A 19,194-nucleotide genomic window follows, 5' to 3' on the forward strand; every position below is an offset into this window, starting at 1 on the left:
GTGAGAGAGTTGACAGATGATGTGAGGAGAAAGCAGAACTGTCAAGATGATCATGGTTGGCAGGGGAAGAGCCTCCCGGTTGTGACTGGCCAGGCCAGCTTTTGCATGCTGGCACTGGGAGGCAAAGCAGTCTCGCTGAGGCAAAGCTACAGGAGGACGGGGGGGTGGGCTCTGCAACTGGAGAAAAAGAAAGCAAGTCAGCAAGGGAGAGCCCAGTTTCTGTATGTTTGAGGTGGGATGTGCCCAAGCATGGAAAACTGGTCAGCCTTTAAGGCAACTGGTTGTAAGGTAAAGCTGCACGTTTGCATCCTACTATTTGTCATCATATGAAGCATCTATATCACTTGGTGTGATATTAAAGATTTGTTCCCTGAGGAAGATCTGTTTCCTGAGTATCTGCTGGTGGGGCTCTAAAAATGCCTTCTTTTGATGTTGGATTCCCATGCTGGAATTGGCCATTTGATACTAGAGGAGAGATGCTTCTCACACCTTCCTAGCCATCAAAGTTGTCCCAAGGACCTTGCCAGGTGTAAGAAAAATGAAGCAATGCAGGCATCTCTTCTTATTTATTTATTTATTTACTTATTTTTTCTACAACAGCCTTTTTAGTTTCTTATTCTTCTGCTCTTGGAGTTAGCCTTGGGGCTGGAAGTCTTCTAGGTCTTCACATGTCACTATGGATCCTCTTGGGTCCGCACATTCCACTTGTATGAAATTAGAAGACTTGTAGGAGCTCTGAGTCTCCTTTTCCTTTCCTGGGATGGCCTGAAGATGCTGTGACCTTCATTCATTTCCCTCTGGGCCCTAGGACAGAGAGCTAGAAACTGGAGCATGTCTAACACACTTAAGCTAAACTCATTTCTGGGAAAATCTTCATCTCTGTTACATCCTAGACCATTTGCTGTAAATTGACTCTGTCTGTCTGAACTGACTCCTACAGTTCTCCTACTGATTCCTCTGTGATTCAGAGCCTACCAGGTTTAGGTGCTCTGCATTTTCCAGGGTTAGTCATTGTAAGGAATGGACTCACCAAGCATCTCTGCTTGTGTGGGAATCTCATAAAGAAACAGATGCCTGATTGTCATTTTCCACAAGAATGTGTAAATTGCAAGACATGAGGTAAAAGCTCCATCTGCTGGAACAGTCTTTGAAGGCCCTATTGGAGATAAGCTCCAGCCACCTTCTGACAAGTGACGTGGTTTCATTCAGGGCCTCTTATGACAGAGAAGAAAGCAAAGACCAGTATGGAAAAGATACCAAGCAGAAAACTGCTAGAGCTGATGTTACTCATTTACTGAGGTAGCAACACCATGGCTGTCTCAATCATCATTGATACTGGAGGCAGGCCCTGTATTTTGAAGGTGATTGCCAAGGTCCTGCCTCAAACCTTCCCAGGAATGGCCCAAAGTTGGCCAGTGTCCAGCAAACCAATCATAACCTGTATTTCATGAGATGGAGCACTGCTGAGTGATCTGGAGTCTGTAAGAAATGAGTCTGCACTGTATTTGTGGTGAAGGAAAATGTCTTTCCCCATTAGTAAGGAGAAAGACGGTAAGATCTAGTGACAAAGCAGTACTTTGCTCGCTACCAAAGGAGCAATTATATCCTTGTCACCTAGTGAAGTAGTATCATGAAGACCAGGGTATATTAAGGTGCTCAGAAGTTGTTTGTGAGAGTTTCAGAGGGTCTGGAGATCAAGACATCAAGGATAGCTTAGGGGGTGACAGGTGGCCCAAACAAAGTTGCTGTACTAACAGATTAGGCCTCTTTGACTATACTGAAGCTACACAGCGTCAGCTGAGGAACACAGTTCAAAATAAGTGGAGAAAGGATACCAGGTAGTCCTGTGGGACTGAATATAGTTGTTACTTCTGGGAAGTTATGCTTTTTTATATAAGAGTCACATATTTCCTGAAGGAGATCCTGTAGACCATAGAATTGTAATGAACAGTCAAAAGCAAATGGGACTTTGAAGAACTACTGAAAGATACATTTTTTAACACTGAGAAGTGTTCAGAAATTATTAAAGAGGGGATTGGCCAAGGTGGTCTTTCAGATAGCACTAGATATCCCAAACAGTATGGCTTATGGCTACTATGTCAGCGAGGTGCTTCCATGGAATATTAGACATTAAATGTTTAAAGAGGTTTAGTCCAAGACTGAATATTTTCACTTTGAGACTACAGCTGTAATGCAGGGCAGGACTGTGACATTGTAGCTGCGATACAGGACAGGGCTACATGCTCTGAAATAACAGAAGGCCTAACTGATGCTTTCTAGGGTTTTGCATTCTGCCATCGAATTGCAGTGAATACAAGTCTCAAATCAATAGATCTTACTCTCTTAGCAACCTGAGTATCACGCCAAGAAGTTTAGTGAGATATTGGAGAACAACACTCTTCTTCTTCCCTAATAATACAGCCCACTCACATTATACACCTGTAAATTTGTAGTGGTGATTAGGAGCACTTTCAGAGTTCAGTGAATAAATCTCTGGAGACTGCCTCATCCTCTTTTGTAGAACATGGTATGGCTGTATCATTCTGTCCAGTTTAATCTTTCATATCCTTTTCCCTGTTCTTTTTCAGGGTGTCACTCATATGAAAGCTTGCCCCAAACAGAAGTAGGCGTTGATTCCTCTGAGAGTCATACAAGAGATTACGTAGGAGTGAAGAAGCAGCTTTTGCTCATGCTACATTACACTAATTAACAAGGGAGGTTGTTGCCCTCTTCTAGGTTGAAGAAATGTGGCAGATACATATATATTATTTTTTGTCTGTAATTTAGGATGGTAAAGTGGACCTTTACCACTGACATCTCCAAGCTCAAGACAGGCTCACAGTTCTTGCATACCATCACCTGGGCTGTAGGACGTACCTTGGTGTGGTACTGTTGGTGTCCGTGTTCCTAACACAAGGCCTTTTTTTTTCTCTCTCTCTCTTTTTTTTTTTTTTTTTCCCCCTGACTCTTCAGGCTATTTGGGGGTGTTCATCAAGCACTGAGCATGTGGAGAAGCAGAAGAGCCTTCTACTTCCCCCAGAAGACAGAAGCTACAACTAAGCTTTCACTCATAACAAGCAATTAAGTTCATGGATATTATGATTGATAGGCAATATCATTCTCCTCTTGGGTAGTTTCTTTTTCTCTAGACATTGACAAGTGGGGATTAAACTGTGTTGCACTGGTAAGCAGTCAGTGCCTCAAATGCTGGTGTGCAGAACTGGTAGTATTTGTTAGGTTTCACCTCTAGCCTTCTGTAGTTTGACTGAAGTCAATATATTCTGTCTAGGCACCATAAAAACAAGAGGGTCATGCATTTCTACCTCAGCTTGGTATGGTTAATCGTGGAGAAAAAGGATGTTCCTTATTGTCTTCCCCACAGTGACAATGGTCATGACCATTCCAGGGCAATATTACTGTAAGGCACGGATATCCTCTTGAGCTATTTGCAGTGATGAGTAATGTGCTCACAGAAGGAGATGAAGCTACCTTAATGTCCTTGAGTAGAAAGCTGTCAGGCTTGTTTGTATAGTTTTTCTGCTTGCTTCACAGAATTCTGTTGTGGCATGACTAACAGGCAATATGTACATATAATGTTACATTATATAAACAGCCAGGGAGATGCACTCAATTATTCTCCCACTGGGAAATCATCAGGCTCTGGATATAGTGTTATCAACACAGAATAACCCTATTCCTCTACTACTCCAATCTGGCAAGCTTCCTCAGCAGAATTTTGATACTGAGCAACTAGTGGTTGCTGAAAAAGTCCTTATAGATGTCCTTGTATATGTGCTATTAATACAGATCTTCCATGACAGACTTGTTTACCATAAGGGAAAATACCATGTGCTTCAACTGCTGCTCCATATACTGCCTGTGCCCAAGTTCCTTGCCAGATATCTATTAGCTTCATTTTGTGGCTGTGTAGTTTTGTATTACTTCCCCATTAATTTCTGTTACTTCCCATATACGCTGGCTAATATCCCAGATTAGGTAGGATACAAAGGCTTTGATTTTCGTGGTCAACTTCTACCAGGTCACCTGTGTATATACCAACTATCCCTGACACTTGTTCCACCTTACGTGGATGTATACCAGAATGACCTGCAGGGAATGTTCCTAGTTGAGTAGCTGCTGTTCATGACAGATGGGAGGTGAGCAACTGAATGAGACTACTGGTTTGCTTCTTACAGATTCAGGAGATTGTCATACAAACCAAGAAGTTCTCATCCAGGAGAAGTAACTCCTCAGAGTATGAGTGCTAATGACCATCACTGAAATCCAAAGGTGATTGTGTCTGTGCTCCCTAAAGGTTATTGTTTTGTCTCAGGTCTGTGTGTCCCTAGTGAAGAATGTTTTTATTAGCTCTTTATAATGGGACTGATAACTCATCTTGCAGTAAATGAGGCTCTGTAAGATACAGTCAGAATAGGTTGAGCAGTTTTCACTGGTTCATGCTGTCGTATGGGCCTTGAATTGTTTGGGAAATAGGAGAGGGCTGTGGCTCTCCATGACTTCATCTCAAATGTGGAGGTACAAATGCCCTGGGATGGCCTAATGTATACTGCTGGTCATAATGCCTTATTTTTCCATGCTTTTGGTGCATTAAGACTTAGAGCTGGACCCCTGGCTTGCAGGGAATCAGTTCATGTAGGAGAGGTACTCGCCTTTAGCCATGCAACAAGCATACAGTAGAAATTTTCTTTTTCTGCTCTGATATTATGACACAGCTTAGCTGCAAAGATAGTGCACTTAGATCGAAGGGACAAAAATGTGTTCTTTTTGTGCTTAAGACCCCAGCAAGATATCAATTAGTATCGCTGTTTGGCAGTGTGTTTGGCAGTCTCCTTAGAGCGGGGCTCTGCTTTCTCAGTTTATGCAGTACTCAACATGTTAGTGCACTGTTGGACGTCAGTAATTATGATGGTGGCTTTTCTGTATTCAGATATCAGCCAGGATATGAATTGAGGGCTCCACTCATCTCCTTTCACTTAGGTCATGGAAGGACTGCTAGCTGGGAATAACTTTGAATCTCTATCAACATACAGTGGATTTGAATTAGTGGCTTGGAAGTGAAAAGCTTCGTACTGCTCAGCAGTGTCTTTTATATAACAGACCTGAGAAAAATGAGCATGGAAGCTATTTATTACACGCACTCCTTCTTTTCAGAGATTTAAGAAAGAGTAGAAATTCTAGAATATTTTTTCAATATGAAAAAGACGTCAAAAGTCTTTCCCCTACTTCTTTTCTATCTGTTTTCTGTTGTTGTGGATATGGACATATGTATATTATGTTAACAATAATCAGAAGAATTTTGTGCTGTATATTAAAAAAAAAAAAAAAAAAGAAAGAAAAAGAGGAACATCTTCTGCATGCAAGTGCTAGTAATTGTAGGGGCTTGATCCTAGTCCATTCAATGAAGAGAGACATCTGCTCAATTCAGTGGGTATGAGGTCCTGCCCTGACCTGTGATTATACACTTGGGTCTGCATCTGCGTAGATCCCACTACAAGCTGGAGGTCTACATTTAGACGTTTATACAAGAAAATTTAGCATTTTGAGAGATGCAGAATGCAGCTGTTTCTCATCATTATGTTTCACATTTACTTAAGTCAGCAGTTACTCTTTTCTAAGCAGCAAATTTCAACAATAAACAAAGCAAATGCTTCCAATAGAACCTCTTGATGACTTCTATTTAATTTAAATATATATATTGTGGCAGCAAATACAGCAATAACATGGAAAATAAAACCCACTAACATATACTCTAAAAATGATATGTAGGTGTAGGAGGGAGAGGAAAAGAAGATGCATTTCTTCTGATTACTCACGCTGTATTTAGGGTGATTATTGGAGGAGCATGCACTATATATTTTTATGTGTAATAAATAGAGTTCTCACTTTACAGGCACACTGGAATTCCATCCTAATTAGAATTGGAATGAATGCATCAATAATTAGTTGATACTTACTTATACCAAACCCAGAGGCATGCTAAGCACATTATGGGTATCAACTAAATTTCAGGATCATGGTCTTTACTTTCAAATCACTAGGCAATTCAGGAAGAAGAGTGTTTAAAGCAGGAGGCTGAGCAGTTTCTTGGCCAGGGAGATATAGTGAAGCACAAATGTCAGCACCTGATGGCACCAGGTGGCTGAGTAGCACCATGGCAATCTTTTCTGAGGACTCCTTCCCTTAGAGCTGTTCCACATTGGGGAGCGGGTGAGGGAGAGAGCGAGATGGGGCAGGAATTTTTGCAGACCTCAGGAAGAAAGGCCTGACAAAAAGAGGAATAGTAAAATAGCGATTTTAATAAAACAGAATAAAAAGAAGAATATAGATAACAAGTAAATCTTATATCCAAGCGAATACAGGGAACCCTGCTTTTATGTGGCATCAGATGGTCCACAGATGGATTTTCCTTCTCTCTCCCATTCTGTGGTGCCTTTTATTTTGTGTAACAAACAAAATCATTTATCTTCTCCTGACAGGTTGGGATTTTATCTCTGTCATATCATTCACCAGTGTGCAGCACAGAGCAACACAAGGCACACCAAGGCACACCAGCGGATTCCCTTACTGCGAATACTCATGCTTTAAAGTATGTTAGCATATTTAAAGTATGTTAACATTTAAAGTATGTTAGCATAACAGACTTTGAAAGCCATAAGTACAAGGCCCAACAGAGCAGATGTGGGCTGATCAAGATTGCCAGCCACTTGAATACAGCATCTTCTGCAAGGCTCCCAATAAAACACAGAGTTACGTATTCATCCAGACTGAATCTTGAAACAAATCTAGATTTAATTCAGTATTAGTTATAATCAATACTGAGAAAGCAAGATGGAGTTTTATTTCCAGTGTGAGCTGGATTCAGTGGTATAATGACAGCAATGATACCTAGACCTTAGGAAAAGGGTCCCCTCTTCCTGACCCTCCACCCTTGCTGACTAGGCTAGGCACAGCCTTCTGTGGCTCCAGCTCTGCTGCTTCAGATTGCTTTGGGGGGAATATTAGCAACCTCTAATAACTCTGTCAGATTTATCGGGGGATTTGTTTTTATTAATTCCAAGACTGGGTATGGCAAATAGATTATAGCTTGGACCACTTCATAGGCTTAACAACCCTTTTCTGTGCTTACTTATCACTTTTTTTTTTTTTTTTTTTCCTTCCCAAGTCTTCCTGTGTATCTTTGTTGTTGTTCTTGGTGTTACTATTTATTGAATGTCCTCAGTACTGTGTATGTCACAAGGGATATTCCCAAAGTTCATTTCTGTCCATCATTTTTTGGATTATAAGAGAGGAATGGAGATGGCGCAATCTGTGATGGATTTGAGGGTAGTAAATGCCTTTGGTAGCTGTCAAGGTGATGGTCTGAGAACAAGACAAAGCTGGAAATATTCAGCATGTGTGCAGGGTCTTGCTTGGCAGGACGGAAGGTGCCCTCTTTCCGTTGCATACATTGGTTATGCCTTGGTTTCCAGTCTCTGTGCCCGTCTTGCAGGCGATGCAGACAAGGGTGAAATACCGTGGGCCCGATTTCAGTGCTTTGAGCAGATAGCAGAGTGCCTGCAGTGAACCTGCTTTTAGCTTCTTGTGTTGATTCTTGGTTTGGCTGGTTCACTTCAGTTCACTGCTCAAAAAATAGGTTATTTTTGTGGTGTTGAGCATGGGGATGTTCGCTGTTGCACACCATCAGCAGCAAGCTCCTTGTCATCTTTATGTCCTGATAAACTACTAAAGTTATTGCTTTCACTAGATCTTAGAAGAGGTAGCTATGTTGGTGAATCCAGAGGAGGCCTTCCCTGTGGGGAGGGCATTTAATACAGGGAGATTCATCCAATTCACATCCCTTCCTGCTGCTCAAGTCAATTAAAATAGGAAGGTCATAGGAGAGAAACTGGCCCTTGTATCCCTAAGGTCTGTTGTGTGAGTCACGTCCAGCTTACAAGAACATCTCTATGATGTGCTGCAGCCACTAAAGTGTCACATTGTTTGATTTAGTATACGTTAAACTCCAGATTGGAGAGAAAATTAGGCTTATAATGGGAAGATAGTTTCAACTGTAGTTAGAACATGAGGAAGCTCGTGAGAAACTGTCCATAAAAATGTCACTATCTTGCAAGTAAGTTTTGAAAGACTTTGTGAAGTCTAAGGCTCTCCTTCCTTGAAGGGATTTTTGAATGATGGTAGGAGTGTCCAGCCATAAGTATCTGCATGAAAGCAGGTACAGAGATGTCTAGGTAAGGTTACAGAAGAGTGATAAAACAGGTAGAAGAATAAGTAATGTGTGATTTTAGAGGGTCTTATATTCTAGTTTCATCCAAGCTGGAACTTGTTGAGAGGGAAAGAAAAATCATCTTCCTCTTCCTACTACTGACGATGATCTATTAAAATGCAAAACAACAAGAACAACAACAACAAAAATCACCACTTTCTTTGTAACCCTGTTACTGCTCATAATATACAAATGGTTTATAAGTAGTTCTTCCAACCATTGTAGCTAAAGGCAGGAAAGTCATTTAGTCTTTTTTTTTTTTTTTTCTTCCCTGAAAGGCCACTTAGGTGGAAAAAGCTTTGGCACTTCTAGTATGTAACATGATGAACCATATGGTGGCTTTTGCTGTTTGCACAGAACATTTAATGGTGACAGATCGTAGTCTGTGAAGAAGACTGCATGTACGCTTCATGGGCACGCTATGAGTATTCATGTTTTTCTGACATGATTTGTTTGTCCTCTGATTCTAGCCCTCCTCAGGAGCTATAGCTTTTTCTTGGTGCCAGTGTTGCAAGTGAATTTTAGGGCAGCAGACTACTCTTTGTAGGGGTCAGTGTGCAGTACTGGTAAACAGAAAGGTAAGGGGGGGTGTGGATCTGCACCAGTCCCTAGTGAGGAATGAGGGTCTGCAGAGAAGTGGAGTGTTCTTAGGCTGATTTGTTTGAACACAGTCTGTATTTCTTATTCATAAACTTGTCAGCCTCTGTTTGTGACAAAAAAGACTGCCTGGCTCTCACTGTTTTTTTGGCCTGATGGAGTAGTACTGTATGCCCCTCAGGAATGGACAGGCCTCTGATGGATTTAGATATGTGCTACTAGGTGAATGTACTGCCCAGTACAACTGACCCCAGGGTAAAACTCAAAATTGGTCCTACTGTAGGTAACTTCGATGTCTTTCACTGCAAGCACAGAATGGCAGCCATATGCAGAGGGTCTTGATGAACTGGCACTCTGCAGTTTAGAAAAGAAGTGACTAAAACTGGAGATGAGGTAGATCGTAATAATGAGTATGCTGCAGTGGTGCTGAATGCCGAATGATTATCCATAATCTTTTAGAAAGCAACAGGTAGGGGATGCCCAAGGTGATATATTCAGCTGCAGGTTTTAAAGGAACAAATGAAAATAGTTTCACACCACATCGATGCTAGTTCTGGAAGAGACCAGACAAATTCAAAGAGGGAAGAGTCCATTAAGGACTATTAAACATTTTGATCTTGATGCAGTCTCTCATTGCTGGAAGCCGCAAATAAAGTTACTGTGAATTTTCTCAGTTCCTTTGACTCCTCCCTGAGTACCTGTGCTTGGCTGCTGTCAGAGGCTCAGCCTCGCTGTGATGTTTGCCCTGCTCCATTACTGAAGCTCTTAGAAGCTGCCAGGCATCAGCAGCTACTGATGGGATTGCATGGGGAGACTGTGTTTTAAATTAGAATAATAAAATTGTAAGAAATGGGATTGGAAGTGGTCTCAAGGGCCAGCTAGTCTTTTAAAGACAAGATCAGGTGTACCTGCAAAATTAATGAGAAATACTTCTCTAGTCTTTTCTTAATAGTCTCCAGTGCTGGTACCTAACTCCCAGTAGCCACGCTATTCCAAGGTCTCAATACCGTATTGCTACTGTGTTTTTCTAATGTTAAACCTAAACTTCACTTGCTACACCGTAAGTTTCTTTTCATTCTGCCTGTGGTGAATTCGGAGTGCACAGTGTTTTCGTCTGCTTCCTTCTGCCCTTTGGAAATTTTACAGGTATGTGTCTTTGTTTGCAACACAGGTCTGTGGGCATAGGTGGCTGAACAGAGCTGTATGGAGGTGCTATGAAAAATAACAGTGAGAAAATCCTATTTTTTCCTTTTGTGTCCAGGCCTCTGGGATGAAACCCCAGAAGATTCATCCTGGAGTGATCAGGCAATGTAGCTAGGCAGCTTAAGTGAAGATCAACAGATTGTTTGGGCTGCACTGAGTATCTCACTTCTAGCTGGATTGCCTTGAGGAGAAAGGTTGGCCCCTTGAAATAAGGATTTTATTTTTTTTTAAGTAGGTACAGAATCTACTTATGATTTTTATGCTTTAGAAGGTGACATACTCAGCCACATGTCAGCAAACCTCACATTCGACCCTGTGGAGTGCTCATGGCATTCGTAATGGTGGAAGAATGCAGAGTGTGCAGAACAGCGTGGAGGCATCAATCCAATGTTGATCATGCAGATAAGATTTGAAATCCAATCCCTCCACCTAATTAAAATCAAAAGTGGTTTAAAATGGTATGGTACTTTTAGTAAAATCAGTCAAGTTAGAGTAAGGTTTCATGCTGCCTTTTTAGTAGTTCTTGTTGTTCTAACTCAGACAGGCTAAACTGCTGGCGTTCCTATAAGCTGTTAAACATCTGTCTCTTTCACTTCAGAGCTGGCTGCACTTCAGTACTGGATGAATGATTCTTATATTCACAGCTAATAAGTGCTTTGGGATCCCAAGTATTCACTCTTTACACAGTACCATAAATGTATGCAATTCTGTGCAACATATCAAGAGAGTACTATTCCCAAGAGACTGAAGCCTAAGAGATCCCATAGGACAAAGGACACAGAGAAATGTAATTGATTGTAATGAACTTGTTTGTGTATGTGTCACCACTTGTCTCTACTGAATAAAATCAGAAGTGTTCAACACTCCATTAACACAAATTACAGGGTCCTGTTCTTCTGGAGTGAGACAATAAGGTCTACACCTGCTAGTACTGTGAAGTTCTTTGTGATCCCAGCATGCTGCTCAGTAACAGACATTATAGGCTCAAGTGGTCTTGGATTTGTCTCAGTATCATAAATGTTCAACAAAATAAATAGAATTGGTTACGTTTATCTGTGTTGCAATTCTATAAAAATTGGTAGAAATATGTCAAGGATGGAGCCTACTTCCCAGGGTAAGACAAAGGATGTTAAGTAAATATAAGGAATGAAATCATGACACTGTCACAGTAAATGTCAACTCTTTTATACATTTAATGGAGCCAAGATTATAATTTCATTAGCCATACATACAACAGTATACAAGGTGCCTATCCCCTGTGGGAGCACAGGCGCTACAAGGATGGTGGTCTTGCAATTGGTCTCATTACAGAGAACATCTTCACTCAAGCAAAGTGTTGTTTGCAGCTCATTATACAAGGCAGGTGTTATTTCTGTCTCCCAGCTGGCTTTGAACCAGTGTTTCCTGAAGAAAAAGACAAGGAATCTGAATGTTTTTGTACCAACAATGGTGCCCAACAGTTTGATATAGGAAGGGAAGGAAGATAGTATATTTACCTTTAAAAGACCAGATTAGGATGGCATGAGACTACTCAAGAAATCAGCATCTGTAATAAACACTTTGTTTGATGAAGTATCAAATTAATGAAGACTTTGCTTATTGCAATTTGAGGGCTTTCTACCTCAGCCAAATTGCAATTCTTCATCCAATTATTAAAATGTTGCGTCAGAGCTCAGTTAGGAGGAAATCACCTGGTTCTGAGTCACCAGCATCTCTTCCTACTACACCACAGTAGTCCAGACTGGCACATCACATATCTTTTGAGTATTTTCAAAGGCTGCCATAAATGCATCCATCTCTGAACTGCTTTCCTATATATCAGTAAGTCAGAGTAAGTGACTGAGAATTCCCAACAAACTATACTCCTGCCAATGAAATTGTACCAATATCTATTGTATGTGCAGCACAGTGAGTGCCAAAGTTGCTTCAGAAAGGCTTTTTCAGGTGTCTGCAACAGAGTTAACTTCAGAAAAAGGTCATTTTTTTGTCTAAAGGGAGGATCTCTTTTTATCTGGGAGGTGATGTCCTGTAACACAAAGATACCTCTAAGTTTTATAACTTTTGCCTTCCTTCGCTGCCCAGTTCCTGCTGGTTTCCTAGTGCCCTCCACACACTGGTATTCAGAGAGAGGGTAACTGGAGAGCACTGGAGGGGATGCCCAGGGCTTGAGGGACTGGCACTACAGGACAGAGCCATTCTTTTCTAGGCCATTATTTCCAGTTGGCCTAGGGTGCTCCCGTCTGATGGCTGTTTTATGACAAGAGGATTCAGTCAGTAGCTATCAGTTTGGCTGACAGAAGACAGGTGTCAACAGCCCATCAAAGGGGGAGAAGACTGAATAGACTACAAGGATGGGAACTACAGCAGGTCTCTTCAGGTCAAGGTGATGTGTACCGATAGGGCTTGTGTGCACAGACGATCTGTGCTGTCCCTGTCCTCCAGGTAGAGAGAAAAGTGCACTTCATGTTGCCTTCTGTTATTGCTAAATTTCTTATTAAAAAGTGTTAGAATAAAAAAATAGCTCAGATGTTTCTGTTAGAGACACCAGAAAGATGTTATCTATAATAATATTTGTTTTGTTGCTCCCAATCGCATTCATCCTCCTCCTTCCGCCTTCACCCCCCAGCTGGCTGGGGCTGCACCAGACAAAGGCAGCAACCCCGCTGATCCGTCTTTCAACCTAGCTATTAGCATCAAAGAACAAAAGCAAACAGCACCGGCTTGTGGCTCAGCCCTTTACAAAGGCACAATAAATGGACTCTTGTGTATAGGATAAAGCAAACCCTGCCTTGTGTTTTGTTAAGAGGCAGGACTTTCTGTGTTTGAAGTGCTCTGAGATGGGGAAAGTGGAGAAACCTTCCTCTGCATGGCAGTAGGTCCCATGGTCACTGGGACCACGAGTTAGCCATGAGTTCTGCCTGCTCCCTGTTTCATGGGGGAATGCTCTGCCTCCTCACTCCCTACGTAGGTAGATCCCTGTCATGGGAGGAGAGTAGGGCTTATGGAAGAGGAAGAAAGGGAAACGTGTCTTAAACAGTCATTTTAAAAACAAACCAGAAAAACATGAAGAGAATTGGAGAGAATGCCTCAGATGGCAGGGACTCCAGGAGAATCAAGCCAGCTCTCCAGATCCAGTCACTGTGGCCATTTGCCATCTCTGTTCTGGAGCCCTTTTTCTAATTGTGGAAGCACCAGTCATGTATGAGCTACAGCATCAGAGCTTACTTGATTAAGGGTTCCTTTTGCAGGATATGAAACCGCATTTTTAATTGCACACTAGAGTTGAGCGACACCCTGCACCACAGAGGTGTTCTGGAGTTTCCTGTGAGGACTGGCACGGCAAGTTCAGTTGTAAGCCACAGTGGTATTTATTGTAGGGTCTTCTGCAAGGGCTGACTGGCTACGTTCAATTTTTGTTTTAACAAAGAAAGCAGTGCTTTCTTGTGTGTGTTTTAAAATAAAACCCAAGTAGTTTCACCATTTGAAAATCAGCATTTGCTAGCAGGTACCACGTGGGGGGGTGTCTGCAATACAAGAAATGGAGTGTATAGTACAGGAGGGAAGTGGCACTGATGACTTTGGCTGCCAAACAGGTAAATACCGCAGAAGTTCACAGAAATGTGAACAGTGTCTTTTCTGAGGCAACTAGCGTATATAGAAATTGTGTTGGGTGGAGACATTCCAAAACGACAGAGGGAAAGGAGGAAAGCTAAGAGTAAAACCAGTCGGGCTCAGGGATGCCTGCTCGTAGGGACATCTGAACAAAACATATGGGTAAATGGAAATCCCTTTCCTGGCTGCCCCCTTACTTGCCAATGAAAAACTGTGTTTTGGAGATGCTCTGTAGCTTTTAACACTTAATTGTTCCCCTTTTTAACAACTTCATGACCTATTTAATTCATGCACAGTTAAATAAGTATTATTTAACGCAGTAGATCAGTTACAGCCTACTGCCTGCCTCTCCTCTTATTTGCTTAATGCATTTATCCTTTGCTCACTGTTGGTTCCCTCCTTTCTTTGCCCTGTCTGTCTGGTGATCCTTCTATTCCCCAGACAGACCACTGATTCCCTTCTGGAGCACAGACACCCTGCTGAGGCCCCAGGTAACCTGGGCTGTTGTGGCTGTGCCTGCTCCCACAGGCAGCGAGGTGAGAGGACGCAGGGGGCTGGAGCTTTGTACCTGTTTGGAACGGGCACTGGGGGAACTGCAGGATTATCAGTAGCACATGTGGTGTCTTACACTGCTCCCTCCTTCCTCTTTTACTGCTGACATGTGATCATCTTTCTGACTGTGACTCTGATTTCCCCCCAAACACCTCAGTTCAAGTCCTGTTGTGGACTCATTTCTCTGGCACCGTGTTCACATTCTGCAGTGGCCGTGAAGGGTCTGCTCTTTCCTTCTGCCCCTGCTCTCACCTTCTATCATCAGTGTGTGCGTTGCTGCCTGACACTTGCTTTCTTTTCCTGCCTGAAAATAATTACTCCAAGGCAAACTTTCAATGCTAGGTGTCCTTCCAGGTTCACATGCAAAGACACCAGATCTTAGATACCATTATGTGCTAAAAAAGGAAAGGCAACAAATAACACTCATCAGATCTGACATACATATTTAGTGGAAGCTACGGAAATTAAATGAGTTGGTGCAGCAGTCCCTCCCCTGTTTGTGCATTGTTTTATTTGGGTTATTACTTCCTTAGCGAAGGATGGCTTGATATATGTGTGATGTACCACAGGGACTTCTCCTCAAATGATTCTGGAACCATTACAAAGTGATAAACAAAATGCAACAGAAAGTGAAAAACAGAAAGCAGCATGCACAGGAATCAGTCACTCCCCGCTGAAATGCAAGTGTCTTGGGAAGAGAAGTGGCGCTGGTTTGGATGGGAAGGGAGAGTGGTGATGGAAATGGGAGGAAGAGAATACATTCAGGGAAGGAGAATGTGTTCTTAACCTCAGTGTGTAGCCAAAGCACCCAGCATGTCATGCTCCTGGACTCATGGCAGAAAAGCTCTAGGACCTGTAGAAACGCAAGGGGATAATATATTGCTTTGAAGCCTTATCTGAGGGATACTCTATGCAGCAGCATAGCTCATAAGCAAGGTACAGGAAGATTGCTACATTGGAACTTGGCCCCACTGTTTCCACAAGCAAGTTCATTTTTCTCTTTGGAGGACTGCCTGGCAAAGAAGGTGTCGATCTAGTCTAACCCCATGAGATTTCAGAGGTTCCTCCCTCATGGTGTTATGATAAATGGGGCTATTCAGAGCAAGACTAAACTTGGTGACACTAAAAAGATGTGAGAGGCATTTTTTAAAAGCACATTCCCTGGGGTTGATGGACTCTGCCCAAAACATATACTACATTCAAAGGTACACCTTTTCTGTGATCGATATCATCACTTACGTAGCCTTGCTCCTCTGTTTTTTAAAGGACTAATTTATTCTGGGATTTATGTGATTGATTCCTAAAGTAGTCTTGTGTCATGGCTGAAAAATTACTGGTTGAAATTTGGTCTGAATTCCACATCTTGTGAAGAGACAACACGTGGGACGTGCCAACCTGGGGCACTCCTTCTCCCCCACCCCCTCTGCTGTCTGCAATGAAGGATGGGTTTTTTTTGAGAATGATGGGCAGGAGGAATGATAAGGAATGGGCTCTCCTTTGGACTTCGGGACTGAGTGTCTTGCACCTGGTCATAAATTCACATAGCCCCTTGTAAAAGGGGAGCAGGTTCTTTTCTTTTTTTCTGAAAACTTGCTTGAATTTATGTGCAGTAGTAACCTGAAGGTAGGTTTTGGTTCTTTCTCTTGCATTTGCGTGTGAAAAACAGTAGAATATTTTAACCAATATTCTTACAGGAACTGACGTGGCGTGGATCTATCTGATTCCAGGAACTCTCTCCGGACAGATAGGATGGTGGATTTACTTTTACATGCACAGTGGAGAGGGAGACAAAGCCTCCTCCCTTGCATGGCTGGGTGCTTGGCTGCAGATGGGTGGCCTTCAAACAAACCTAATTACTTCTGGTTTTGCATGAAATTGATTTCCATGCAAGGATGCTGAGTTTCTGTGTGAATCTCTAATGGCTTTTCTCTCTTCTCTCTCTCTCTCTCTTTTCCTTTTCTCCCTTCTGCTTGCCATGAAAACACCTCGACAGATGTCAATCATATTCCAGGTAAGTGTTACCTTTGCTGAGCTGAAGGGCTGCTCTGTAAGGAGTGGTGGTGGGCAGCTACCAGGGGCAGAAATCACATACTGCCTCCCGAGAGTGTTCAGCACAAATCCTCATACTGGGCACCATGGGGTCTGGATTGCAAGGTCTTTGACAAAAGGGGAATTTCATAGTAGCAAAGGTCACAAACTTTTCAGAGATTAAGGTGTGATGGTCAGTTAAAGGGATGTTTTCTGAATGAAAATTGCATTTAAAATGGCTGCTTGTATCGCTAATAAGCTGGCATTGAGCATTGCAAAATATACAGCTTATTTCTTACACGGCTATGTGTAGACATACAGATCTAGTTTTGTCATTTTCCTAATCCCAGTGTAGTGTGGATCTAGTGTGGTCTAATGTGATCTTCACTGTGGTCTAGTCCCACTGATAACATCCTCAGGTTCATCTCCAGTAACAAAGGGTTTTATTGTTCTTGTTTTATGTTAGTTTTTTTAAAACAAACAGTGTGTATGTTTCTGGATGAATGTGAATATATGATCTTATTTAGGTCTCAAGACTTTCATGCCCCACGGTACAGTAAAGATTTATTCAAAATTAAAAAAAAAGAAAAAGAAAAAAGTGTTTTTATATGCATCGATTATTTGGGGAGTTCTTCCTGGAGGAAGCATTCTACCACAGAGAACTCCAAGCCTCCCTCCCCGAGTTGCTTTCTCATTGCTGAAAGGATCCAATCCCCCCAGCTTCAGCTACAAGAGTTAATCGGACTAGACCACCTTATTCTGCCGTCCTCATCCTATTGCCACTGAAGCTTAAGAAACCAATTTTTACCTCACGCTCAGGCAGCCCTCCACCTGGTTTATCATTATGTGAAATGGAAATGAGGGCCCAGGGAAGCAGCTGGCATTGCCATGGCTGGGGGTGGGATGAAGGGAGTCAAGGCTTTTTTCTTCTCGGCTTTGTGCATAACTTCGGCTAAACCCGACCTGGACCTGGAATGAGCTCTCCATTCAATTTGCTTCTTTTCTACAGTTGGACAATCAAGTTTTGTGAAATACTTCAGAGAAATGCAGTGAGGGCCAGCGGCTCGAGTAATTTCCTTGCATATTTAGCCCTTTTGGCTGCTCTCATCAGTCCCCTTTTTGTTCTGCTGAGATTCCTTGCATTCTGTCTGCATCTCAGCTGGCAGTAATGGGGATGAAAGTAGCCAAATGGCAGACGTTGCTTGGCATGCCTTGGAAAGAAAGCCTCTGTACAACATAACGTGCAGGGCTGAACATGTACCTTCTCTGCCCCAGGCTGAGGTGTCCAGGAGCTCCCATCTCCTATCACCAGGCAGGATCTGACAGGGCATACACCAAGGGCTTGTGGTCACAGGTCTCTCCACCAACTCCTAAAGCTGTTGGTGTCTGTGGCAGAGGAGCATGGCTGAACTGGGAACGTACAGCCTTGCTATGCCCAACCAATACCTGGATATTTTATTTCTGCAATGTGCCATGAACAAGTACTGCCTCACATAGCAGTGAACAGCTCTTCTGCCCCACTGCCTTCTTATTCTTTTTATTTATAAGCCTGGATGTGCATTGTTGTTCTCCCTATTGCTCACATACGTAAGTTTTCATTCTCAGGACTGCTTGTGTACTTTCTCACATGGATTTCTAGTCACACTCGGATGCTCTTTTCCACGTGCTGCCGCACCCATCTCTATGTGTTTTCACTCTGACAGTTCCCTCCCCTCATTACGGGGCTCTGCACCTGATTGCCCCTAGACACCCAACCCCTCTGCTCAGCCCCCCGGGGAGCACACTGACACTGCTGCGTGCCTGGGCTGCGACGTGGACCGGAGGGTTTGGGTGCACGCCTCCCCTCTGCCCAGCTGAGCCGAGGCTCTCCCCCTGTCCAGCCATCCAGACACCCGCATGGTGAGAGCAGAGCCCCAGGCCCCTGCCTAGATGGTTGCTTTAACTGTTCACTGTTTTCAAGATAAATCAAGGATTTTATGAGCTACTGGTAGCTATTTCCCCACAGGCAGCAAAGGGTAGTAAGGAGGCCATTGATTAACTGAATAATTTTTCTTGTCAAATAGAGTGGTTGGAACTAAGTCCCCTTAAGAGAAGGTAGCTGGGAATGGGCTGGGGTTGGACCAAGGCATGGGGCTCTGCTGGGTGCAGTTCCTGCAAGGTGCAGAGATGCTGGTCTTGTTCAAAGTAAATGGAAATGTGTAGTGTGAGCCTGCCTTGGCCACGAGGTCTCTGCTTGTGAAGAAGGGGCGCTCTGGCAGCAGGGCCTGGTGTGTTACACTCCTTTCAAGAGCCAGCTGAAGATCCCATCTGGTTTATTTCACAAATGAAAGAAGTTGGTCATGTGTTAGCCCAGCTGCCCTATAGATGTTTTGTCCCGGTCACAAAGTAACACCACATTGTCAAGAACAAAATTGAGTGTTTAGAGCAGGGCCCTGGAGCTGGGAGCATTGCTATCTGTGCTCAGTTGGATCACTGACTCGCTGTGTTGTTTAGGGGAGAAATAACTTCTTTCAGTACTTCAGTTTTCCCTCTGGGGTTATAGCTACAGCCTTATCTCATCTTCACAACAGGCTTAGAGATCTTAGGCTGAATGTTATGGAAGTTAAGTGTCTTTTTACAGAGGTCAAGTTCCTTAGCTGGGGAGAATGGCTGGAATGGATGCCTCCGTCACCTCTGCACAATACCTGCCCCTTTCTTTGCACCCTCTCATCTTTGCCAGGGGTCTAGGTGCTGAAAGGCAAATTGCTGGGGAAAGACCAGTTGACCAAGGAGCTAGTGACATGCTCCCATCTTATTTATTTATTTATTTTCCAGTGGAAGAATATGTGAAGGAGAAAGGACTAAATATGGGTCCTTAATATTATGGTGAGTGGCACTGATACCCACCCGGTGGGTGTCAAACCCGAAGGAGTTCTTTG

At 42.9% G+C, this 19,194-nt stretch overlaps 1 protein-coding gene across 1 annotated transcript in view; it reads left to right on the forward strand.

Moving 5' to 3' along the window:
- Nucleotides 1-19,194, forward strand: part of NRXN3 (neurexin 3) — a 934,456-nt gene that overhangs the window by 15,228 nt on the left and 900,034 nt on the right. The window contains exon 2 of the mRNA XM_082761542.1: nucleotides 16,242-16,259. Coding sequence (XP_082617668.1) covers nucleotides 16,242-16,259 — 18 coding nt within the window. The remainder of the gene's footprint in view (nucleotides 1-16,241; nucleotides 16,260-19,194) is intronic.

The sequence above is a fragment of the Aythya marila genome (assembly GCF_965140915.1).
Source record: "Aythya marila genome assembly, chromosome: 5".
Lineage (NCBI taxonomy): Eukaryota > Metazoa > Chordata > Aves > Anseriformes > Anatidae > Aythya > Aythya marila.